General features: G+C 36.8%; 1 protein-coding gene and 1 non-coding gene across 21 annotated transcripts in view; one reads left to right on the plus strand and one right to left on the minus strand.

Moving 5' to 3' along the window:
- The window catches only part of APAF1 (apoptotic peptidase activating factor 1), a 146,052-nt gene that overhangs the window by 20,749 nt on the left and 99,137 nt on the right, over positions 1–26,166 (plus strand). For 18 of the 20 annotated variants that reach the window (XR_005370661.1, XR_005370660.1, XR_005370663.1 and 15 more), the window contains 11 exons: positions 2,114–2,226; positions 2,344–2,475; positions 5,179–5,417; positions 6,369–6,536; positions 8,294–8,425; positions 11,482–11,595; positions 12,040–12,224; positions 16,972–17,098; positions 18,030–18,155; positions 20,693–20,824; positions 24,285–24,410. Coding sequence is in view for 11 of the 20 variants with exons in the window: in XM_038558766.1 (XP_038414694.1) it covers positions 2,114–2,226; positions 2,344–2,475; positions 5,179–5,417; positions 6,369–6,536; positions 8,294–8,425; positions 11,482–11,595; positions 12,040–12,224; positions 16,972–17,098; positions 18,030–18,155; positions 20,693–20,824; positions 24,285–24,410 (1,594 nt within the window). In the remaining 9 variants the exon portion in view is untranslated. The remainder of the gene's footprint in view (positions 1–2,113; positions 2,227–2,343; positions 2,476–5,178; positions 5,418–6,368; positions 6,537–8,293; positions 8,426–11,481; positions 11,596–12,039; positions 12,225–16,971; positions 17,099–18,029; positions 18,156–20,692; positions 20,825–24,284; positions 24,411–26,166) is intronic. The other 2 variants (XM_038558763.1, XM_038558765.1) reach the window with 2 other exon arrangements.
- On the minus strand, positions 4,617–4,749 carry LOC119869422. The gene has a single exon (XR_005370994.1). It is a non-coding gene; the product is annotated as a small nucleolar RNA SNORA70 (small nucleolar RNA).

Raw genomic sequence — 26,166 nt, forward strand, 5'->3', positions numbered from 1 at the left:
ACTTCTGTGAACTTCAAGAGTTTGTTTTGTTTAATTTGTTCAATAAATACCATTATAATTATGTGCCAGGCACTGTTATCAACTATTCCTCAGTTTTCATTAGCCAGCAGGAAGACAGTAGTTTAGTTGCTTGGGTTAACAATATAACCATCAGTAGTTAATCACCTGGGATTCAGCCAACACTTTGATCTCCATGGTCTAACACCCATTCTTTCATTGGTTCATTTAACCAACATTGAGTGTTGTGCCAGGTTCTTGGTCAAGTGCTACAAGTACAAAGATGAATAAAGCCTTCCTTGGGAGTTCAACAGTAAATTGGGTGAGAATTAGATAATGGCTCTGAATTATTTTTAATGCCGCGGTACAGCTGATGATGCAGTACACTTTCGTATGTAGCAGTGGCTGAGTATGGCAGTAATTTTTAAATTGGTAAGGGGATTAATATTAGAATATTGGGTGAGAGTAGTAATTTGGGAAAAGCCTCTTAGGTGATTGTATGGATGCATACTATAGAGAACAAGCTCCTTTCTCTCTGGCTTGTTTCCCATCCAGATTCTTGTTATTGTTCCTTCCCCTTGGTAGTCACTAATATCTATTTTTCTGGAGGAAATGGGATTGAAAGTATGACTTTTTTTTTTTTTTTTTTTTTTTAAGAGAGAGGGTAGGGAAGGAGCAGAAGGAAGGAGAGGGAGAGAAAGCATCTCAAGCAGGCTCCACACCCAGCACAGAGCCCGACTCACGGCTCGATCTCACAACCCTGAGATCATGATCTGGGCTGAAATCAAGAAATCGGGAGCTTAACAGACTGAGCCCTGAGACCAGGTGCCTCGAGACTACTAAATATTAACCTCTTTTCTTGTGCAGTATCCTTTCTCTACTCCTGTTTTCTTTCTCTGTGAAAGCAAAAGTGATTTCTATTTAGGAAAATATTATGAATGCTATCAGATGTTAGCCCATGCTTATAAAATCATTTTTTAAATTTCTCTCTCAGCAGCATTTTGGTGTATACTTTTGCAATTTTCCAGGCTGTATGTGTACCAGAATCTTTTTTTGTAGTGTACAGAAGTGTGTACCATTAGGATAAAAATGCTAGTGTGTAATTATACTATCAGCTTTTAGTTGTATTTATTTTCCATCTGTTCTGCTGAGTTCAAAAAAGTTTTTGGAGAAACCAATCAAGAATTGGCACAGAGGTTCTTTATCATTAGGAATAAACAAACTGATTTATGGATGGAAAAAAAACCCCACTAGTGTACCAAATGAAAGGTAATATTCTTGCTAGTGCATTATATTAGGTTGGAAAATACAAAATTGCTGGTTTTGTAGGTAAAAAATGGTCAGATATCATCATTGTTAAATGATTGATTCTAATGCTAACCTGACCCCAGTTCTCATTTGTTTTTGGTGCTTAAAGAGTGAATTAGAAAAATCTCATTGCTTGGATACTTCTTTTAAGGCCCTCGGTAACCAATTTTTATTTTTTTCAAATTTTTTTTTATTTATTTATGATAGTCACAGAGAGAGAGAGAGAGAGGCAGAGACATAGGCCGAGGGAGAAGCAGGCTCCATGCACCGGGAGCCCGATGTGGGATTCGATCCCGGGTCTCCAGGATCGCGCCCTGGGCCAAAGGCAGGCGCCAAACCGCTGCGCCACCCAGGGATCCCCCAATTTTTAACACCTGTATGGTACACATAATTCTCTTTTTGTAGGTTTCCTACCTTTTAAAATGCTTTCGTTGTTTTGGGATAGGAAGAGAGGAAAATCTCTAATTTGTTTTCCTTATTTGATTTAATATATTGTGAAAGGAATATAGCAAAGAAAAGAGGAAGAGCCATGAAATAGACATCTTTATTCTGTAAATTTTATTTTTATTTAAAGATTTCATTTATTTATTCATGAGAGACACAGAGAGAGGCAGAGGCATAGGCAGAGGGAGAAGCAGGCTCCATGCAGGTTGCCTGATATGGGACTTGATCCTGGGGCTGCTGGATCATGCCCTGAGCCAAAGGCAGATGCTCAACCACTGAGCCACCCAGGCATCCCAAAAGAGGTTGAAAATAATAAATGTCATTAGTAATTTAATAAGTTAGTATTACTATTTTTAAAAATTAGGTCTCTGTTGATCTTGGATGATATTTGGGATTCCTGGATATTAAAAGCTTTTGACAATCAGTGTCAGATTCTTCTTACAACCAGAGACAAGAGCGTTACAGATTCAGTAATGGGTAAGGATTAACTTGCTTTTTACTTCCTTTATATCTTAATTTTTTTCTTTATATCTTAATTTGATTAGATTTAAATATATTTAAAGTAAATTACTATATCTTGTGATTTTGTTGCAGGTCCTAAATATATAGTCGCTGTGGAGAGTGACTTAGGAAAAGAAAAAGGACTTGAAATTCTGTCCCTCTTTGTTAATATGAAGAAAGCAGATTTGCCAGAGCAAGCTCATAGTATTATAAAAGAATGTAAAGGTATGGTTATTTATTTTGTATGTGAGAGAATTATAGAGATACTAATTTTACTCTTTTGTAAATTAAGCTTATGAATGTGATAATTTAGCACATGAACATCCAGAAACTTTAGTAGAATATTTTAGTATTTTATATTTTAGGTTCTTCTCTGACACTTTAAATAGATAATAATAATATGGTATTCATTTATTCATTAAAATAATATTTAACGAACACCCACAGTACGTTAGCGAGCGGGGTTAGGTGAAGACATGGTTTCTGCCAAAGAATAAAAAATATAGTGAGAATCAGAGTTTTACATTTTTTTGGTTGGGATTTTATAAAAATAGTATTCTAATTTGATAGGTAAAAACTGGGTTGTCTTCTTCTTTTTTTTTTTTTTTTTAAAGATTTTATTTATTTATTCATGAGAGACACAGAGAGAGAGGCAGAGACATAGGCAGTGGGAGAAGCAGGCTCCATGCAGGGAGCCCAATGTGGGACTTGATCCCAGGACCCCGGGATAACAGCCTGAGCCAAAGGCAGATGCTCAGCCAGTGAGCTACCCAGGCATCCCTGGTGTTGTCTTCTTAATTTGCATTTTTTATTAGTGAAGTTAAATTTTTTTTTTAAAGATTTATTTATTTATTTATGATAGACATAGAGAGAGAGAGAGAAAGAGGCAGAGACACAGGAGGAGGGAGAAACAGGCTCCATGCACCGGGAGCCCGACGTGGGACTCGATCCCGGGACTCCAGGATCGCGCCCTGGGCCAAAGGCAGGCGCTAAACCGCTGCGCCACCCAGGGATCCCAAATTTTTTTTTTTTTGAAGTTAAATTTTTTACCGGTTTCTCTGCATTTTAAGAAATTATCCTTGACTCAATTTTTCATTGTGATAGAAGTGTTTAATTGATTTTTAGGCATTCTGACTATTGAAGCTCTTAGCTCTTGGCCATATTTTTGCAAATACTTTCCCCTAGTTTTTTGTCTGCTTTTTAATTTCATTTGTAGAATTTATTTGACATATAAAAATTTAAAATTTTATGTAGTTCCATCTATCAGCTCTTAAGATTTCTTCCACTGTTGCTAATAATACTTCAGTAGACCTTGTTTTTTCTTCTTTGCCATCCAATAGATACTTGGTTTTGAGTTAATTGACTTTAAAAAAAATTTATTTATTTGAGAGTACATGCACATACTCACAAGGGGGAAGGGGCAGAATGAAAGGGGAAGCTGACTCTCCACTCAGTGGGGAGCCCAACACAGGGCTTGATCTCACAACCCTGAGATCATGGCCTGAGCTGAAACCGAGAGTCAGATGCTTAACCAACTGAGCCACCCAGGTGCCCCAATGGAGTTAATGGAGTTTAAAAAAATATCTTAGAAAAAAATCACTTCATTTGTATTCATCATATAGGTGATGCTTGCCCCATTCTGAAACATTTAAAAAGTGTGTGAAATGATAAAGAAAAAAATTACCCATAATCTGATAATTATTAGCATCATGAGAGTATTTCAGTCATTTAGGACATATAAAACTTTGAAAAAAATATTGGGATTACAGTGGTTAAATAATTTGAATCTTGCCCTATTCATATAACAGATCTTGAACATTTTCTCACATCTTTAAGTATCTTTTGAAAAAAATTATCATTGGCATAATATTGTGGTAACCTCAATTTATTCAGTTATTTCTCTGTTATTGTTTAACATTTTTTGCTTTTTTTTTTTTTTTTGACAAAGTAGGATTTATTGGTGGGCAGGAATAGGGAGGGAGCAGTGCCGAGGTTCTCATAAGTACAGAGCTCTCCCCATATGTCTAAGGGGCTACAATTAGGAATGTATGTATTTGACCCCACAGCCACATGGGATGAGCCACTTTTTAGCCACCATGTCTTCAAATTTGTCTGCATTAAACTTAGTAAAGCCCCACTTCTTGGAAATGTGGATTTTCTGGCGACCAGGGAACTTGAACTCGGCCTTGAGTAGGGCCTCAATCACATGCTCCTAGTTCTGCAGCTTGGTATGGATGGATATAATGACTTGGCCAATGTGGAACCTGGCTCCTGTGTCCTAGGGCTTTCCAAAGGCACCCCTCCATACCTGCCTATGGCCTACATTAGAGATGGCATGAGGTCAGACCTCAGAGTCCACTGGAAAGGACTGTCTCCAAGGTCCCTTAGGCAACCCATACAATCAACAGGCTGCATACACTAGCAAGCAGGCTACTATTTGTAGTGATGGCAAGCTGGGTGCCCATGGAGAAAGGGCACAGTTGGCTTAATTGGCTGCAGAAGGATTTTTCATTATTTTAAATAATGCTCTGATGAATATCCTTAAAGGAAGTCTTTATTTATTTATTTATTTATTTATTTATGGGCTTATTTATTTGTTCATGAGAGACACAGAATGAGAGAGAGAGAGAGGCGGAGAAGCAGGCTCCCCGCAGGGAGCCCAATGCGGGACTCGATCTCAGACCCTGGGATCACGCCCTGAGTTGAAGGCAGATGCTCAGCCACTGAGCCACCCAGGCATCCCTCTTTCTTATTTCTAATGGCTTCCTTAGAATAAATATCTAAAGTGAATTCAAAAGTTACACATATTTTAAGGCTTTAGATAACATGCAACAGAAATTGTTTTTTAAGAGTAATGTGACTCTTAGTGGTAATTTTGAAATTAGACAGTATTAACATAGTGGCTTTGTTGCTTTGTTTTGTTTTTAGGTTCTCCTCTTGTAGTGTCTTTAATTGGTGCACTTTTACGTGATTTTCCTAACCGTTGGGATTACTACCTCAGGCAACTTCAGAATAAGCAATTTAAGAGAATAAGGAAATCTTCATTTTATGATTATGAGGCTCTGGATGAAGCCATGTCTATAAGTGTTGAAATGCTCAGAGAGGACATCAAAGATTACTACACAGATCTTTCCATCCTTCAGAAGGATGTTAAGGTGCCTACAAAGGTAATAGAAGGACCAACAATCCTTGTCATTGGATATTTATGGCATGTAACTTTTGATATGGTACCAAGGATGTTATTACAGAGGATATTGGAAGATTAAGATCCATATCACTGAGGTGTAGAGAGTGTAAAAGTCTCATCTTAGTTTCCATCAAGGGTTTGGTTAGTATCCCCCCCCTTTTTTTAAAAGATTTTTATTTATTTATTCATGAGAGACGTAGAGAGAGAGGCAGAGACATAGGCAGAGGGAGAAGCAGGCTCCATGCAGGGAGCCCAATGCGGGACTCGATCCCAGGACCCTGGGATCATGCTCTGAGCGGAAGGCAGATGCTCAACCACTGAGCCACCAGGTGTCCCTTGGTTAGCTTCTTATTTGTCAGTTCTAGAAGCATCTGACTTTTCTATCTTGATGAATAGTTGAGCTTCTTCATATGAAATGGAGATACAGTTACTCAGGGCTTTAAGATACGTTTTCTCGGGACACCTGGGTGGCTCAATGGTTGAGTGTCTGCCTTTGGTTCAGGGCATGATCCCCGGGTCCTGGGAACAAGTCCCACATCGGGCTCCTTGTGGGGAGCCTGCTTCTCTGCTGGATTGTGTCTTTTCCTCTCTCTCTCTCTCTCTCTCTCTGTCTCTCATGAATAAATAAAAACATTTTTAAAAAATATTTTATTTATTTATTCATGAGAGACACACAGAGAGAGAGAGGCAGAGACACAGGCAGAGCGAGAAGCAGGCCCCATGCAGGGAGCCCGATGTGGGAATCGATCCTGGGACTCCAGAATCAGGCCCTGGGCCGAAGGCAGGCGCTCAACCGCTGAGCCACCCAGGGATCCCCAATAAAATTTTTAAGAAGAAAAAAAAAAACGATTTCTCTGTGTGTGTAACACCTTATCTGCAATCCTGGTAATTGTAGTTTTGTGGTATATTAAATACTTAAAATGATTTCTAGGTGTTATGTATTCTCTGGGACATGGAAACTGAAGAAGTTGAAGATATTCTGCAGGAGTTTGTTAATAAGTCTCTCTTATTCTGTGATCGGAATGGAAAATCATTTCGTTATTATTTACATGATCTTCAAGTAGATTTCCTTATAGAGAAGAATCGCAATCAACTTCAGGTACTTGGATCTCTGTACATTTTATTTTATTTTTATTTTTTAAAGATTTATTTATTTATTTATTTATTTTTTTAAATTTATTTTTATTTATTTATGATAGTCATACAGAGAGAGAGAGAGGCAGAGACACAGGCAGAGGGAGAAGCAGGCTCCATGCACCGGGAGCCCGACGTGGGATTCGATCCCGGGTCTCCAGGATCGCGCCCTGGGCCAAAGGCAGGCGCCAAACCGCTGTGCCACCCAGGGATCCCAAGATTTATTTTTTTAAGATTTTATTTATTTATTCATGAGAGACACACACAGAGAGAGAGAGAGAGAGGCACACAGACACAGGCAGAGGGAGAAGCAGGCTCCATGCAGGAAGCACGACTCCATCCCTGGTCTCCAGGATCGTGCCCTGGACTGAAGGTGGCGCTAAACCTCTGAGCCATCCGGGCTGCCTGGATCTCTGTACATTTAAAAATTTTTTTATTTTGAAATAATTTTAGCCTAATAGAAAAGTTGCAAAACAGTACAGTTTTATGCATGTACCTTCATCTAGCTTCCCCACTGTAACATCTTACATAACTATAATACAGTTATCAAAACCAGAAAATTGACAAAAATAGAATACTGTTAACCCACAGATTTTTAAAAAAATTTTATTTATTTATGAGAGAGGCAGAGACACAGGCAGAGGGAGAAGCAGGCTCCATGCAGGGGGCCTGACGTGGGACTCGATCCTGGTACTCCAGGATCATGCCCTGAGCTGAAGGCAGCGCTAAACCGCTGAGCCACCTGGGCTGCCCAACCCACAGGTTTTATGTAGATTTTGCCAGCTTTCCCTCTAATAGCCCCTTTGTGGTTCAGATCAAGATCCCACGTTGCAGGGCAGTCCGGGTGGTTCAGTGGTTTAGTGCTGCCTTCAGCCCAGGGTGTGATCCTGGAGACCTGGGATCAAGTCCCACGTTGGGCTCCCTGCATGGAGCCTGCTTCTCCTGCCTGTGTCCCTGCCTCTCTCTCTCCTCTGTGTCTCTCATGAATAAATAAATAAAATCTTTAAAAAAAAAAAAAAAAAGATCCCACATTGCATATAATTGTCCTGTTTTCTTAGTTTCCTCAAATCTATGAAGATTCTTTGCTTTCTTTATCTTTCATGGTCACTTTTGAAGAGTACTAGCCAGTTATTTTGTATATTGTCCCTTAGTTTGGGTTTGTCTGATGGTTTCTCCTGACTAGATTAAGGTTATATATTTTTGGCAAGAATACTACCGAAGTCCTATTGTGCCCTTCTCAGAGCGTCATATCAGCGTGTCAATATGTCTTGTCAATAATGTTAATATTGATCACTTGGTTAAAGCGATACCTGCTAGTTTCTTCATTTTAAATCTACAATTTTTTCCTTTTGTAATTAATAAGTATTTTGTGGGGGAGATTCTCTGCACATTTTAATTTTTAAATTTTTAAAATTTTAAAATTTTTATTTATTTAAAGATTTTATTTATTTGCAGAGGGGGAGAGAGAGAGAGCATGAGCAGGGGGAGTGGCAGGCAGAGGGAGGGGGAGAAACAGGCTCCCATTTGAGCAGAGAGCCCAGTGTGGGGCTTGATCCCAGGATTCCGGGATCAAGAACTGGGCCGAAGGCAGATCCTTAACCTACTGAACCACCCAGACACACTTCTCTGTGTAATTTTAAATAGCTTGGTAAGCTGTAGTTACCGTGATGCTTAGGTAATAAAATTGTTTCTCTCCTCTAAAATATTTCATTTGGATTTCAGGATCTACATAAGAAGATAGTCACTCAGTTCCAGAAACATTACCAGCCACATACTCTTTCACCAGATCAGGAGGACTGCATGTACTGGTACAATTTTCTGGCCTACCACATGGCTAGTGCCAGTATGCACAAAGTAAGATGACCCATCTAAAAAGTATTATATCTATCTCACATTTATTTCATCCTATGTCTAGAATTTTCTTTTATTAGTAAAAATAGAATTATAGCCTATGTAAGTTTTTTTGTTTTTGTTACTCTTTTTACCTACAGTGATTTTAAAAGGTACTTTAGTATTTGTAGTAAATGAGTCACCTAAAAATTCATTCTCATCTTACCAGTAGCTTCCCCTTTGGGGGTGTATGGATTGGTGTTTTTAAGCTTTGAGAGGAAATGGAGAATGGGAAATTCTATTCATTCAGCAAATATTTATTGAGTGTCTGTTAGGTACTGGTATTCTTCATTGTGAAATATATCACAGGCACAAAGTCCCTACTCTCATTGAACTTACATTCTGTCGGGAGACGTTATAGTGGCCAAGTAAACTTATACTATGTTGGGAGTAGTTAAGTACTTAGCATGGAAGGAGAAAGTGATGATACAGAATCATCATGATTTGTGATGGATTTAGTATATACATTATAAGATGACTCTAAGCTTGCCCAACAGAAAATGGAGTTGCCCTGAACTGAGGTTGGGATGTCTGTGGGTAGACCAGGTATTTTCAGGGGGTAAAGGGAAGGTTAGGAAATTATTTTGAATATACTGTCTTATTAAGACATCTGACTGGAAATAAAGAGTATGTAGTTGCATATATGAATTTGGATTTCTGGGAGGAAATTATGAGCTAAAAATAAAATTTGAAAATCATCACCACATAGATGATTTTTGAAGTCATGACTACCAACTATTCAAAATGTTAACATTTTGGAAAACCGTATATACTTTAAGTAATTTATCTATGCTTAGGTATATTATCTCTTCGTTAAGGAGAATGGTGTATTTTTATACTTTTTTTTTTTACCTAGTTTACATTTAATAATCTACACATTGGATTGAAGGTATTCCAATAAATATCTGTGCCAAATTAAACTGTAATTGTTGCACATTTAGGTTTTCAGTTTTTTGCCTTTATGATGCTGTAATCAACAGTAATCAACAGTGTTGTCTTTGCACTTACATTATTATCTTTGGAAATTTTTGAAGTAGGATTATTGAGTCTGCATCTTTTTAAAACTTGGTTATGTAAGTTAGTGTTGACAGGATTCAGTTTTTTCTCACCTTTTTAGCCTTTTTTTCCTGATTTTTAAAGATAATTTCTCATTTTTAAAGGTTTTTCATTAGAAAAGTTTGGGGAAAAAAGGAAAAAAAAGGAAAAAAAAAAGAAAAAAAAGTTTGGGAAAAAAACTAAAAAAATGAAAATGACAATTATTGCTAATGCTTTTTGTGTATAGTTTTTGAGATTGTTTTGCTGCTCAGATACACATACTTGTTCTTTTCTTTTTTAACTTTAACTTTTTAAGCATACATATGCAAGCTCGGGGAGGTTCAGAGGGAGAGAGAATCTCAAGCAGACTCTGTGCCCAGTGTAGAGCTCTATGTGGGGCTCGATCCCACAACTCTGAGATAATGACCTGAGCCAAAAAGGAAAGTCAGACACTAACCAACTGAGCCACCCAGGCACATCCACATATTTGTTCTTTAAACCCAAAATAGGATCATAATAGAAATAGTCTTATATCTCTTTTTTTCCCCACTTAACTGTATTTCAGGGTCTTTTTATGTCAATTTATATAGAACGACAAAATTTTTAAAGCTGTATATATGCTATTTCGTTGTATGTATGATCAGTTGGCTTATGGACACTTAGATTGCTTAAGCATACTTGTCTGATTATTTTCTTTGGACACATTTTTATAAGTGTAATTTCTGGGTCAAATGGTATATATGGATCAAGTTTTAATGCAGATTACCAAACTGTCCTCTAGAAGGGTGCTCTGAGTTACATTGCTACCAACATATATGAGAGTGTTTATTTCCTTTGACTCCAGCTAATATTCTTATTAATACTTTTAGTCTTTAGAAATCTGATATTAAAAAATACTGAATCCTTGTTGTTTCATTTAGATTATTGGTGAGGTTTTTGCCATTTGTACCTTTTATTCTGTGCATTGACTCATCCATTGCCTTTACCTATTTTACTGTTGAGGTGTTTCTCTTATTTTATTAGAATTTTCTATAAATAAATAATATTAAGCCCTCATTTATCATATGTGTTGTAAATATCTTTTTGGTCAAATTTTATTTACATTGTTTTCAACTATATTGAAGATTTTTGAGTTTTTGTGTAGTTAAGTGCACCTCTCTCTTTTGTGTGTGTGTGTACTTTGGCTTTGGTGTCATGTTTACAAACATTTCCTTCATCCTAAGGTTAGAAAAATATTTGCCTGTATCTTCTAATATTTTTTGAGGGTTTCTATTTTCTATTTAAGTGTTTAATCCAACTGAAGTTTATTTTGATTTAAGGTGTGTGGTTCATTTTACGTTTCTTTGGTTCCTTTTTATTTATTTATTTATTTTGGTTCCTTTTTATTTATTTATTTATTTATTTTTATTTTATTTTATTTTATTTTATTTTATTTTTTTTAATTTTTATTTATTTTATGATAGTCACAGAGAGAGAGAGAGAGAGGCAGAGACACAGGCAGAGGGAGAAGCAGGCTCCATGCACTGGGAGCCCGATGTGGGATTCGATCCCGGGTCTCCAGGATCGTGCCCTGGGCCAAAGGCAGGTGCCAAACCGCTGCACCACCCAGGGATCCCTCCTTTTTATTTATTTAAAAAAGATTTTATTTATTTATTTGAGAGAGTGAGAGAATGAGTGGGAAGGGGTGGAGGGGTAAGGCGGGGAGGAGAGAGAGAGAGAGAGAGAGAAAAGCAGACTCCCTGCTGAGCAGACAGCCTGAAACCTGATACGGGGCTTGTTCCCAGGACCTGGCGATCATGACCTGAGCAGAAGGCAGACACTTAACTGCCTGAGTCACCCAGGTGGCTGTCTTTGGTTCTTTATTAAGTAGCTTCCTTTTTGTCTTAAATTCTAGTTATCTGCTAAGTTTCAGTAGTGTTAGGATGGTAGAGTTTACATTCTTCGATGTCTTTAACAGTGTCCTCATCTTACTTTTTTTTTTAAAGGAACTTTGTGCTTTAATGTTTTCCTTGGATTGGATTAAAGCAAAAACTGAACTTGTAGGCCCTGCTCATCTGATTCATGAATTTGTGGAATACAGGCATATATTGGATGAAAAGGTATAATTAGTATGAAAGATAAGTTCTTAAAGGGTATTTCATTTTGTCATTTAATTCGAGGTTTAATAGAGGAGATGAGCAGAATAAAAGAGGAAAGAGGTAATTTCCTTATTTGACCCTTGATTATTCTAATTATTTTGCTTCCTAGCCTACTGGGAATGTGGATAGAATTGAGTTTGAAAGTTGGGGAAGTGTTCACTGTTTGGTTTGTTCGTCTTTTTACCAAAGAATGTATTAAAGTAATACTTGGATAATGAGATTTTTTACGCTGTATTTGAAAATTTGGTTACCATGTATTAGTTACCTAATGGTTGGTTATTTAATTTTAGCTTATTCTAGAGGATGTCTCATTTAAGACTTAAAAGTTGACAAGATCACAGAAACAGAAAAATGTCAAAATCTTGGTTTTGGTTATATTTCTAAGAGATTTCAGTTTGTTCCTAGGATTGTGCAGTCTGTGAAAATTTCCAGGAATTTTTATCTTTAAATGGACATCTTCTTGGACGACAGCCATTTCCTAATATTGTACAACTGGGTCTCTGTGAACCAGAAACTTCAGAAGTTTATCAGCAAGCTAAGCTGCAGGCCAAGCAGGAGGTCGATCACGGAATGCTTTACCTGGAGTGGATGTAAGTAGGTTAGGAGAGGAACCAAAGGGATTGGAGTGCTAACTATGTCATTATTTTTCAGGTAGTGAATAAGTTCACTCCAGGGAGATTTAACTACTTTGGAAAGGGCTGGAACTTTTAATAAGCATTCTTACTTATTGAAAAGTTCTGGAAAAGTAAGCATAGAAATATATATTTTCAAAGAGTTTATAGAAATAGATGCTTGCCTATAGGCATTTTGACCAGTCACACTAAATACCACATGGTTTACTTATTGTAACATAGTTAATTAGTGAAGAACCTGGGCTTTGAAGCCACAAACATTGATAGGAGTCTCAATTCTGAAACCTGATAGTTTTGTGAGTTTGAACAAGTTACAGGTTGCCCTTTTTATTTCATATATAAAATAGAGATAGCAATTCTTTGAGGTACATTTTTGTGAAGATTGAAATGAAATATTGAATATAAAGTGATTAAGGCAAGTGCTCTTGCCTTAATATATTTTTTTAAATTTAAATTCAGTTAATTAACATATATTGTATCACTGGTTTTAGAGGTAGAGTTTAGTGATTTAGTTGTATATAACACCCAGTGCTCGTTATATCCTGTGCCCTCCTTAATGCCCATCACCCAGTTACCTCATCCCTCCCACCCCTGTCCCCTCCAGTGACCCTCAGTTTGTTTCCTCTGGTTAAGAATCTTGTAGGGTTTGTCTCCTTCTCTGATTAAATCTTTTTTTACTTTTGTCTCTCTTCCTCTATGCTCCTGTTTTTTTTTCCTTAAGTTCCACATATGAATGAGATCATGATAATTCTTTCTCTGATTGACTTATTTTGCTTAGCATAATACCCTCTAGTTCTGTCCATGTAATTGCAAATGTCAAGATTTCATGTTTTTTTGGTGCTCTTGTATTAATTAGAAAAAGGAAAGTGTAGGCTCTTTTTTAATGACTATTATATACAATATGCACACGTTATTCATTTTATATTCAAACATTAGTAAATATTATTTGCTCTATTTTACAAATGAGAAAATTGAGGCACAGAGATATTGAAACTTGACTAAGCTTATGTAGCTTGTTGAATGGGATTTAAATGCTGTGTCTGCCTAGGTTTCTTTTTTTTTTTTTTTAAGATGTATTTATTTATTCACGAGAGAGACACACAGAGAGGCAAAGACATAGGCAGAGGGAGAAGCAGGCTCTTCATAGGAACCCAATGTGGAACTTGATCCCAGATCCCAGGATCGCGACCTGAGCTCAAGGCAGGTGCCCAACCACTGAGCCACCCAGGTGTCCCAACCTAGCTTTATTTTCCATATGTTTTCTGTATATGCTTTTATTGTAGCTAGAAATAATGAATATGAATGATAGTTTTTTCATGTGTATAATGTATATCTGGATTGAACTTGAGGTTGGTATCTGTAATATTTATTAGTCCTGGGTCCTCTTATCAAATAGATTGCTGTGGGTGATTCCTCTAATGAAGCTTAGTTTAACAAACATTTGAGTTTCTCTAACATGCTAAGTAAGCATTATTACTAGGTGCTAAGGCTCTCCAAGGAATTTAGTCTAGTAGTGATGAAAATGTTTGAGTAAATGATTAAATATAATGTGATGGGTGCAACAGAAGTGTGTATAAAATGAAACAAAGAAGTGGGTGATTAACTTGGCTCAGTGAAGAATTTTGGGAATTTTCAGCAAGGAGTTAAAATTTTTTTTAAATTTAAAATTAAATTTTAATTTTTTGTTGGTTTTATTTTTATTTTAAAGTAATCTCTGGGGCAGCCCAGGTGGCTCAGTGGTTTGGCGCCGCCTTCAGCCCAGGGCCTGATCCTGGAGACCGGGGATCGAGTCCCGCGTTGGGCTCCCTGCGTGGAGCCTGCTTCTCCCTCTGCCTATGTCTCTGCCCCCTCTCTCTCTGTCTCTCTCTGTATCTCATGAATAGATAAATAAAATCTTAAAAAAAAAAAGTAATCTATGTTTCTGATTTAAAAAAAAAATCAATACTGAGGGGGATATAAAATGAAAAGTCAGAGACTCTCCATCTTTTCTTACCTCCTACTTCCTGGAGTTAACTGTTCTTTAATGCTTTCTTAGGAAGAAGTTTATTCTCCCTGAGAAGCAGTTCCCTAACTTATTGAAGCTAGCTAGACCTGTCTATATTCTAGAATACTTGCTCAGTTTATATTATTATATTATATTATATTATATTATATTATACTATTAGCATTTGTGTTACTTTCTGGTGATTGCCTATTTTTCTCTGTTACTACTCCATACATCCTGTAGTATAGAATAGTTTGGAGATTAAAGTAATAGACTTTGACTCTAGACTGCCTGGGCTTGAAACCCAGCTCTGCTTTATTGGTTGTATATAACCAGGGAAAGTTATTCAACTTCTCTCACCAAATAGTGCTTTTTCATAGCATTATTGAGAAGATAAAATTGAGTATGTGTGTATACAAACTTATGCACACACAGAGTACTTAGAACAGTACCTAGTTCATAGAGCTTGATAAATATTTGTTACTGAGAATAGCATTAAGCATTTTGCCTGGTCCATATTGTTGGCATGCAATAGAAATTTGTGGAAGATTGACTGAATTGATGTTTTGGTTAGTAGTTGAAATAGAATTAATACATGGACTGATATCAAATGAGCATAGGTTTATTTCTTCTTGAGGTTTTTTTTTTTTTTTTGAGTTTGTTTTTTTACTTTTTCATGCTGTTTTTTTCTTTTCCATTCTATCAACTGTGTTTCAACCCGTGATGTTCTCTCTGAGAATGGTTAGTCATTCATAGCTGAATCTTTTAACTGGGTTTGACCAGATCTTATTCAAATAATGCTTTATTTTACTACTAGCAGGACTTTTTTTTTTCCCTGTAGAAAGGTTTAGGTTGGCATAAGCTTAAATTTAACTGAATTTTTAGCCTTCAAAAAAAGTCATTTGTTATTTCTTTAATACTTTTTGGCCATCTGTTATGTGCCCATTATTGTGATGGTCACTTTCTGTCCTTTGGGGAATTAAGTAGTTAGAACAAGGAGAAAGAGAGTATAATTTTAGTCTAATCCTCTGAACTTTGCTAATAACTAAACTGTTTTTATTCCAGGTTTTCATTACTCTAGTTCTTATATTTGTTTCATCGCTTCTGGTAAATTATAATACTTTCTAGGCAAGATCTAAGTCTGATTTATCTTTTGTGTTCCCTTTTTTCATTTGGTCCATCTTGTGTGTGGTTAATTTTTTAAATTTTTGTTTAAATTCTAGTTAGTTAACATATAGGGTAATATTGATTTCAGGAGTAGGTATGTAGTTAGTTTTTTTCAAGAATAATAACAGTGGCATCCTTATGTGCCAGGCACTGTTTATGGCAGGTATCATTACTCCTGTATGATACTCCTACTATGAGGAAATGGAAACTTATTAGGTTCAATAATTTGCCTAAGTTTACATACTTAATAAGTAGCAGAAGTAGGTTTGCTTTTTATCTGACTCCTAAAATAAGCACAATGCCATTTAACATATTGTACTCAAAGTGACTGGGGTATATGTATAAAATTCTGACACTGTTCTGATACTTTACTCCTGTAGCCCATGAGAAATAACATACTAACTACACTAGTGAAATAGTATTCAATAGATTAAGATACAAAGAAAATGACATTGCCTTATCTTTTTATCCTCTGTGAATAATTGTGGTTAGAGAGGAGCAATTTTAAAGTACATCATTGTGGGGTGCCTGTGTGATTCCATTGTTTAAATGTCTGCCTTTGTCTTGGGTCATGGTCCCAGGGTTCTGGGATTGAGCCCTGCATTGCCTCTGGCTCCCTGCTCAGTGGGGAGCCTGCTTCTTCCTCTCCCTTGGCCCCTTTCACCTGCTCATGCACTTTGCTCTCTCTCAAATAATTAAATAAAATAATAAAGAAAATAAAGTACATCATTGTTAATGGTGGATGTAGTGTCATACTTTAATTAGGAATTGAGCTTCATTTTGTTATGGCTTCTGTCCTTTTATTTATTTTTTAAATTTTTAAACTTTTTTAGAGAGAGGAAGAGAGAGAGGAGGGGTAGAGGGAGAGAGGGAATCTCAAGCAGGCTCTATGCCCAGCGCAGAGCTCTATTTGGGGTGGGGCTTGATTTCTTAACTCTGAGATCATGACCTGAGCTGAATTGAAGAGTCAGTTGCCTAACTAACTGAGCCACCCAGGCACCCTGGCTTCTTTCCTTTTAAAAATAATGGAGAAGGGACACCGGGGTGGCTCAGCAGTTGAACGCCTGCCTTCGGTCCAGGGTGTGATTCTGGAGTCCCAGGATTGAGTCCCACATCGGGCTCCCTGTGTAGGAGGGAGCTTCTCTCTCTGCCACTCTCTGTCTCTCATGAATAAATAAAATCTTAAAAAAATAAAAACAATGGAGAATGTTTTGAGGGTATCCTTATATAATGTTTTCTCTGCACATGTTATCATTAATGTATCAAAGGAAGATAGGAAGCAACATGTATTTGATTAGATTTCTCCCAACTCAGTGACATTTGCAGCACCTGACAGATTACTTTATATAGTGTAGCATTTCTCTTAAAGAGCTACTTTCATAATGCTTTTTTCCTTCAGGAGATCTGTGCTGTCATTTACGTGTTGTAAACTTAATTTAAAAAAAATTGTTTTTGGCAACACAACGCTATTAAAAGACAGTTTACTTTATTATTGAAAAAAATTACTTTTACTCTCACTTATTGGGTTTCTGTTCATTTTCTCCTTGTATGTAGAAACAAAAAAAACATCAAGAATCTTTCCCGCTTAGTTGTCCGCCCCCATACAGATGCTGTTTACCATGCTTGCTTTTCTGAGGATGGTCAAAGAATAGCTTCTTGTGGAGTTGATAAAACCTTACAGGTAAAACATCTCTTGAGAAAAATTGAAAGAGGCATGTACTTAATACTGTGCATATTACAATATATTTAAATCCTAAAATTGAAGAAAATTACACACTAGAAATAGAGAAATCCAAATCTCTTAAACATTTTATGAAACCTTTCTCTGGAAATTTAGAAAATATTTATGTGCTTTCATAATTTTAAACTTACCAAGTGACATAAAAGTGCCTTTTATCCTAGCAGTCAGTTACTGTCATCCATGTACCCTGTAAGAGTAATGAGGAAATGCAACATGTTCAAAGACATAAGGAGCAGGTTCTGATTAAAAAACAGTGATTAAGTAAAATACTTACTTTATCACAGGTTCAGACAGATTTCTGACTGTAAATAGGAATTGGACTGGATTATTTCCTAAGGTGCTTGAAGGAATTTAAGTTCTTTTTTGTTTTCAGAATACATGAATGAGTGCATTTCTTTAAATTTATGCTCCGCTTTTTGATTTTGAAGGAAACAGGATCCAACTTAGTTAAAACTTTGATGTTTGGATTAGATTTAGACTTTGCAAGATTATGACTTTAATAAACCTTATTTTTATATGTGTACTTTATTACTGATTTTACTAATTTTGGCATTTGAGCCCCCAAAAGAGAACATGTTGAATGAAATGTTTTCTGTTTAAGAATTTGCAAAAATAAGAAAAAAAAATGTCAAACTAATCTTAACTGAAGCTATACTCTGCTAGGTCTTTTTATGTATATTACAAACATTTAACAAGGGATAGTTCTCTATGTTTAAGGCATATAAATTCTGACTGATATCCTGCTTTTTGGAGTGTTTTTGCTGAGGTTCATTACTATCACAAAATAATATGGATTAAGATTTTTTAAAGAAAGATTTTTATTGAGTGGTGGCCATTGGTTTATGGTAAAAAAATTTTGTTGCTTGTGCAGGTGTTCAAAGCTGAAACAGGAGAGAAACTGCTAGAAATCAAGGCTCATGAAGATGAAGTGCTTTGTTGTGCATTCTCTACAGATGACAGATTTATAGCAACCTGCTCAGTGGATAAAAAAGTGAAGGTAGGGAAATATTTTTCTCTTGAGTTGTGATTACCGTAGAATTCATTTTCTTTTTCCACAACAGAGGGACTAGGGTAAGTAGGGATAAAGTGCTCGTTGCTCGTTGATCTACTGACTTGAGGCAAACCAGTTTTTAATCTACTGTAAATTAAATTAACACTATTTTTAAGGTATTGACCAGGCACTGGGAGAAATTATTATAAATTAATGAATTTTCCTATCATTTATTATTGATAAGTCTGTGGGATAAAAATCAGTTGGAACCTTTGAGTACATTGTGATTGGAAGTGTTTCTGCACAAAATTATTATCTGACATGGATTCCTATTGTAAAATACATAATTTGTGAAGTGCCACCCAGATTTTTTGTTTTTTTTAGAGAGAATGTGGAGTGGAGGAAGGGCAGAGGGCAAGAGGGAACCTTAGGCAGGCTTTATGCCCAGCCTGGAGCCTGATTCCGATTTCATCTCATGACCTTGAGTTGAAATCAAGAGTTGGATGCTTAACCAACTGAGCCACCCAGGCACCCTCAACACCCACTTCAGGCTTTTTTTTTTTCTTTTTTCTTTTGAGACAGAGCATGTGCATGTGAGAGCCAGGGAGGGAAGAGAGAGGGAGAGAGAGAGAATCCCAAGCAGGTTCCATGCCCAGTGCAGAGCATGACTTGGGCCTTGATCTCATGACCCTGAGATCATAACCTCAGGTGAAATCAAGAGTCAAATGCCCACCTGACTGAACAACCCAGGCACCCCTCACTTCAGGCTTTTTGAAAGGTGGATCCTGACTTGGTGGGAGCATTGCCAATAAATAAGTCAATAAATAAGTCAGTGAATGAATGAAAGAAAGAGAAAAAGAAAGAAAAGTAGATGGAGTATTGAAATTCGCTAGGTGGGGTGAGTCTTAGTGGACCTGGGAACAAGAAAATTGTCTTGGAAGTTTCCTTGGGGTTTGGACCCACTTGAAGAAGACCTTCGAGTGTCTAGACAAATTTAGACCTTGGAAAAATCTACTTTTTTTTTTTTGAGATAGATTAATTAATTAATTAATTAATTAATTATAGACATAGAGAGGCAGAGACACAGGAGGAGGGAGAAGCAGGCTCCATGCCGGGAGCCTGACGTGGGACTCGATCCCGGGACTCCAGGATCGCGCCCTGGGCCAAAGGCAGGCGCCAAACCGCTGAGCCACTCAGGGATCCCCAGAAAAATCTACTTCTTGATAGAGTGGACTCTCTAGGTAACTTTAACACCAACCAGTTAATTTATTCCATAGCCTCTACTCTTGAGTCAAGCTTGGAGTTGGCCATTCTGTGCAGCTTCAAAGTCAGAGCTATGTGGAATAAAAGGAGAATAACACTGAGTTTCTGTTTTCTGAGTACTCAAAATAGAAAACAAGAGACCCAAATGTCTATTAAAGACCTGAAAATAAACTCTTTGGACCTCTGGAGAGCTTTGATAAGATTAAAAAAAAAAAAAAAGATAAAAAAAAACGTGAGGTACCTGGCCGGCTAAATTAGTAGAGGATGTGATGCTTCATCTTGGGGTCATGAGTTTGAGCCCCATGATGGGCATAGAACTTATATAAAAATAAAAAGAAAAGAAAACAAAGAAAATAAATGATATGGGAAAGACATCAATACATCTAAAAAGTCCAAAGCCCAGTGAAGGTTAGGTAATTTATTTCTTTTGTTCGTTGTTAGATAAAACACACTGCTTAGTTGTCTTACATAGTAACTAGAATAATGATTACTTCTAAGGAATTTAACACTGTGTGAGTCTTTACACACTTTGTTATATCACATGATCAATTTCTCACTACAATTTGAAGAGTAGGTATTGATCTTATATTACAGATGAGGAAATTGGTTCAGAGATGACGTCCTTTGTCCAAGCTCACATTAACTGATAACTGATGATGGAGTCAGGGTTCAAAGCGCGATTTCCCTCAGATTCTAAAGCCTGTATTTTTTTTCAAGGATCCATCTGCCTTTACTTTTTATTGATACCTTGAAGTCAGCAATAAATAAATTTACTTGTCCTTTATCTGTCCTTTACATGTCCTTTATCTCATTTGGTACCTTGAATTGTGTAGGATGAGTATAAGTGTCCTCATTTTACAGAGGAGGGAACTGCGATGCAGATCACTTAGGGACTTGACGATGGACACACAAATTATAAATGGTAGAGCCAGGTCTTAGACTTAATCCTTCCAATCGAAAGTCCATTATTTCATCCCTTTTATAGCACTTCTCTGCCTCCTGTCATTCATGTGACCACGTGAAGTCTTGCCCTTGAAGAGTATAATGTTTTCATGGGATTCTAATTATGCTATAGAAAGGCACATGTGTAGACTTGCAAGTAATTAAAAAAAAAAACATCCTGGAAAAATATGGACATATTTTAGAGAAGGGGAAATATTCATTAGCCTCATGTCTCACTGGGAAAGTCTGCCATAGAAGAGCTCTCATTTGTTTGCTCCCCTGTTCTCCCTTTGAAAATAAAGGGTAGTTGTAAATTTTATTTTCTTTGTTCTCTTTAGATTTGGAATTCTATGACAGGGGGACTAGTACATGTCTATGATGAGCACTCAGAGCAAGTCAACTGCTGCCACTTTACCAACAACAGTCATTACCTTCTCTTAGCCACTGCATCAAGTGACTGCTTCCTCAAAGTAAGTATGGATAATGAGAATTATGCAGACAGATTTAATAGGCACATCAGAACATCTCTTTTGATCTTTTTTTTTTTTTTCCATCTCTTTTGATCTTGTATTGATCAGGGGTCTTTTGATTTCAGTGATAGGAACTTCCATATTAGCCTACGCCAAAAAAAAAAAAAATTAAATTATTGGTTTATTTAACTGAAAAGTCTAGAAGGAACATGGCTTTAGATATAACTGATTCCAGAAATTATCTTCTTGGAGTCTAACCCCCTTTTCATCTATAGACTCTGTTTCTCTCTTTGTTGGTTTAGGAGTGTTGTTTCTGTGTGGTAGGAAATATGGCTGTTCTGAGTTACAGGCTTACATGGGTCTTACAGCTTATAGTCACAGAGGAAGAGAAACCTACTCTTTCCCAGATCCCATAGCTTTAATTCTAGAGACTGTTTGACCTGGTTTGGCTTATATGCTCATTGTCAAGTAATTCTACTGTGCCAGTAAGATGGAATCCTTCGATTGGTTAAGGATCACAAATTTAGCCATGTAGAGATGGGACAAATGCGGTGAGATCAGTTCTACTTGAATTATAATTGGGCCTTTATTCACAAGAGAGGTTTTGGTCTTAGAAGGAGGAAGGAAAAAAGGTGCTGGTAGGAAAAAAAAAAGAAACTAAAACCACAACAGATATGCATTTCATATATGTTTGATAATGCTTTCTAATTATAAAAGGTTTTATTGTTTTTATTTTTCTTAAGTGGCATATTGAAGATAGCTAAATGAAATTTTCTGGGGTCCTAGAAAGATTCACTAACTTCCTTTGGATTATTTTTTGGTTTGGTTTCTGTCATGTATTTTTTAAAATCACACCATCTTTGCAACGAACGGGTCATTATAATTTTGGGAGTGTTGGGCAAAACATTGCAGTTTGGAAAACCTCATAAACTGTGTATTTGACATTTAAATAGAGTATTTCATTCATTCATTCATTCATTTATTTAAAGATTTTATTTTTTCATGAGAGATACAGAGAGAGAGAGAGAGAGGCAGAGACACAGACAGAGGGAGAAGCAGGCTCCATGCAGGGAGCCTGACGTGGGACTCGATCCCAGGTCTCCAGGATCAGGCTCTGGGCTGAAGGCGGAGCTAAACCGCTGAGCCACCTGGGCTGCCCTAAATAGAGAATTTTAAAAAGCTTTAGAAAATATTGAAAATTCTCTCTCTCCCCTTCAGTTCAAGAAGCTGAAACTTTTCTTTTTTTTTCTTTTTTTTCCCCTCCAAAGGAAAACTGACATAGAAGCTCAGTGTGTAAGAGATAAAGCCCATTGCTCTGGTTGAAGTGGAGTGTGGGCTTTTTTTTTTTTTTTTAGAGACCTTATTTATTTAAAAGAGAGTGTGCATGTGCAGGGTGAGGGGCTCCTGGCTCAGCAAGGAGCCTGATGTGGGCTAGATCCCAGGATCCTGAGATCATGACCTGAGCCAAAGTCAGATGTTTAACCATTAAGCCACCCAGATGCCCCTGGGCTTGCTTTTCTATACTCTCTTGTTTCCTTGCTTATTCTACCCAGTATCCATTTCAGACATGTTTCTGCAATCCCTAGGGGCCTGCCTGCATTGCACAATTTGAAAACACTGGATTGGATTAAAATAACATAATATTAAAATAAGTAATATAGACTTACAATCGTAGCTCATTATTACTCAAATATGATTTACCCTATTGAATAAATCCACTTCTAAAAAACTAAGACTTGGGATCCCTGGGTGGCTCAGCGGTTGAGTGCCTGCCTTCGGCCCGGGGCGTGATCCTGAAGACCTGGGATCAAGTCCCACATCGGGCGCCCTGCATGGAGCCTGCTTCTCCCTCTGCCTGTGTCTCTGCTTCTCTCTCTCTCTCTGTGTGTCTCTCATAAATAAATAAATAAAATCTTAAAAAAATAAAAAAGTAAAAAAAAAAACAAAACGAAGACTTCCTCCCTCTGTTGGAGCCTGCTTCTCCCTCTGCCTGTGTTTCTGCCTCTCTCTCTCTCTGTGTCTCTCATGAGTAAATAAATAAAATCTTAAAAATAAAAAAAAAACTAAGACTTCTGTATTATTTATGATTAATTTTTGATGTTTCTTTTTAACACTTAGTAGGGGAAAGTTTATATTTCCTCATTTTAATTATAGACAAAAAGCTCTAGGATATGAGAGCACAGTGATGTAGGGGGTCGAATGGTTAGTCAACGATTTTAATTAAGGACAAGTTTTACTTTAAGATCTGCCATATGACACCTGCATTACCATGCAGAAAATTAGAATTCACTTCTTGTGACTCTCGAACTGAGAGAAGCCAATGAAAATATGTAAATCTGAAGCTGCCCCATGTGACTTATCTGAAAAATTGGATTTATCTAGGATTGGGATAAAGGAGATTAGGATGGAGATGGACATGAAGAACAGGACTTATCTCATTGATCATTTCCAAAGGATTTTTGCCAAGATCAGTTGGTCCTCAGAGAGGACCATAGCCCTTTTTATTTATATTTTATATACTTTTCAAACATACCCAAAAGGAGAGAGTACAATAATGAACCTTTGTGGTATCCGTTGTCTAGCTCTAACTTTTATTAAGTTTAGTTTTGTGATATATCTGGTCCATGTTCGCTTTTCCTCGTTACTCTTTTTTTTTCAAGTTTATTAATTTTTATTAATCTTTACACTCTATGTGGGGCTTGAACTCAAGAACCCCAAGATCAAGAGTTACACAGTCTTACCCAGCCAGATGCCCCTTCCCCATTCTTAAAACTTCTCTTTCTACCATAGATTTGTTGGAATGAGCATACAAATTTCAGGTGACATTTGATTGTTATGTTTCTTAAATCTCTTATTCTGTAGAAGTTGCCCTTCCCCTCTCCCTCTTTTTTATGCCATTGATTCATTAGAGAAATTGAATCATTTGTTCTGTGGATTCTGGATTTGGTTGTTAACTTGCTCTTCAAGCCTATTGTATAATGCCTGTCAAATGTATTTATACCTATCTTTGCTTTCGATTTTTGAGTCCTTTTTTAGAGCATTAATAGATTCAGAGTTTGCATTGGGAAATCTTAGAAATGACCATTTAGGTAACCTAGCATCTAAAAAAATTCGGGGGTGTTTTATTTTACATATTAATACTTATAGAGCTGAGTAAAATAATAATGATTCCAAACTACTTTGTTAAGATAAGCAGTAATTATTTAGTTAGTGTTCAGACTAAATGCCTTAGTAAGCCTTTGGTCCCTTGATAGATTTAGGTGCTGATCTAAGGGCTGCCCATTACTTGGTAATCACAAGTTCACCTTTGTTGTTTGATACCTTTGCATTACTTACAAATTTAATATTTTTCTGTAATTGAAAAAGCTTAAATGAGAGAGAAGGAAGAACATTATGTAATTTCTAACTTTTCCTCATTCAGTACTAGTTTTTTAGTTATTTCTTTATCTTTCTCAAATAGCTCTGGGATTTGAATCAAAAAGAATGTCGAAATACCATGTTTGGCCATACAAATTCAGTCAATCACTGCAGATTTTCACCAGATGATAAGCTTTTGGCTAGTTGTTCAGCTGATGGAACATTAAAGGTACGCTTTTGTTTATCATTAAAATTGGTTGCAATTTTGTGGTTTTATGATTTGGTTGTAGGAATAGGTTTCTCTTTTTCACATTTCTATAGGAAGTGCTTCTTTCAACTTCTAGGATATTTAATAGAACTGTAATTGCTTGTTGTAGTGATTTTTTATGAATGGTTTACTGACTTATGCTTTAAAGTGTATATATTTTGAATTCTTATTTTTTAAGCATATATTTATGGTTTAATAAAATTTTGAGGTATTTGGAGTCAATTTGTAAAGGCCCTACTTTTATTTATCCTTTATTCTGCTTTTTAATTCATATTTTCCTCTTGAAAAGTCTTATTTGGGGGAAGACTCAGAACTAGGGAGTAAAGGGGATCCCTGGGTGGCTCAGCGGTTTGGCGCCTGCCTTTGGCCCAGGGCGCGATCCTGGAGTCCCGGGATCGAGTCCCGCATCGGGCTCCCGGCCTGGAGCCTGCTTCTCCCTCCTCCTCTGCGCCTCTCTCTCTCTCTCTCTCTCTCTCTCTCTATCATAAATAAGTAAATATTAAAAAAAGAAAACAACTAGGGAGTAAAGTTTATTCAACCTCCTGAAATTTATAGTCCTAAAAAAAACCCTAAATTCTTTAAATTTTTACTGTCTCAAATAAGATCCCAATCCCACTTTCTTTATTATTTTTGTCTCTACCATCATTTTAGTCTCCTCTTCATCGATTCTCCTTTCCTCCTTTGGTCTTGTCTAATCCATCTTTCACTTAATCTTTCAGTCTATCTATTCCCCTTTCATTCTATAGTGTTTACTCTAGTTCATGCTATCATCCCCTTAGGCTTTTGATAGCAGCTTTTTAAAATATATTCTCCATTCCTCCTAATCTTGGTACAGAACTGCTAGCATGAGGTGCCTGGGTGGCTCAGCCATTGAGCGTCTGCTTTCAGCTCAGGGCGTGATCCTGGAGTCCTGAGATTGAGTCCCACATCGGGCTCCCTGCAGAGAGCCTGCTTCTCCCTCTGCCTGTGTCTCTGCCTCTCTCTCTGTGTCTCCCATGAATAAATAAATGGAATATTAACAAAAAGAACTGCTAGAATAACTCTTACCACTTTCAGCTGGGACACAAAAGTACCATATTCTAAGTTGTTATAAACCCAGACTCATCAGGTGCACCTGTAAGGTTCTTTACATTCCATCATTCTGTTACCTCTGTTCCTGGTCACTTTGTTTCTTCTAGCCCCCTTAACCCTAAGCATTCTGGGCAAGATAATTTGGTAGTTAATGTCAGCTACTGTTCCTATACAGATCTCATTACTCTTTATTGGGATTTTTGGCCTGCAGCTCCCTTGCCCATATTTTTTAATAACCCTCAAAACTTTAAAGCCTCCTTTAGAAAGTATTCTTTTATCACATCCATCTATCTGGTTCTGAGTACATCCATCCTTTTAGATATATTTATATATATTAATACAAACTATTCAGTTGTCTTCTCATTTCCTCTTGTAAATGTGCTGTTCGGTTCAGTCATTTTCATGTGTCTTCTTTTCTTTGCTAAGATTGAATATAGATTTATGATCTACAGAGACCTTGCATCATCTTGTGCTCTCTGAAGTTCATAGTACAGAATTGTACTCAAAACATGCACTCAGTAAATTTTCTTGACATATATTTTTTCCAGAGAAATACTTGAGCTCTCCTGGACACTATTTTGTTAGAATCACTAGAGGAGGAGATTTGTTAATGCTAATAGGTAACTCCTCAGTTATAGGAAGGTGA

The sequence above is a fragment of the Canis lupus genome, chromosome 15 (assembly GCF_011100685.1).
Source record: "Canis lupus familiaris isolate Mischka breed German Shepherd chromosome 15, alternate assembly UU_Cfam_GSD_1.0, whole genome shotgun sequence".
Lineage (NCBI taxonomy): Eukaryota > Metazoa > Chordata > Mammalia > Carnivora > Canidae > Canis > Canis lupus.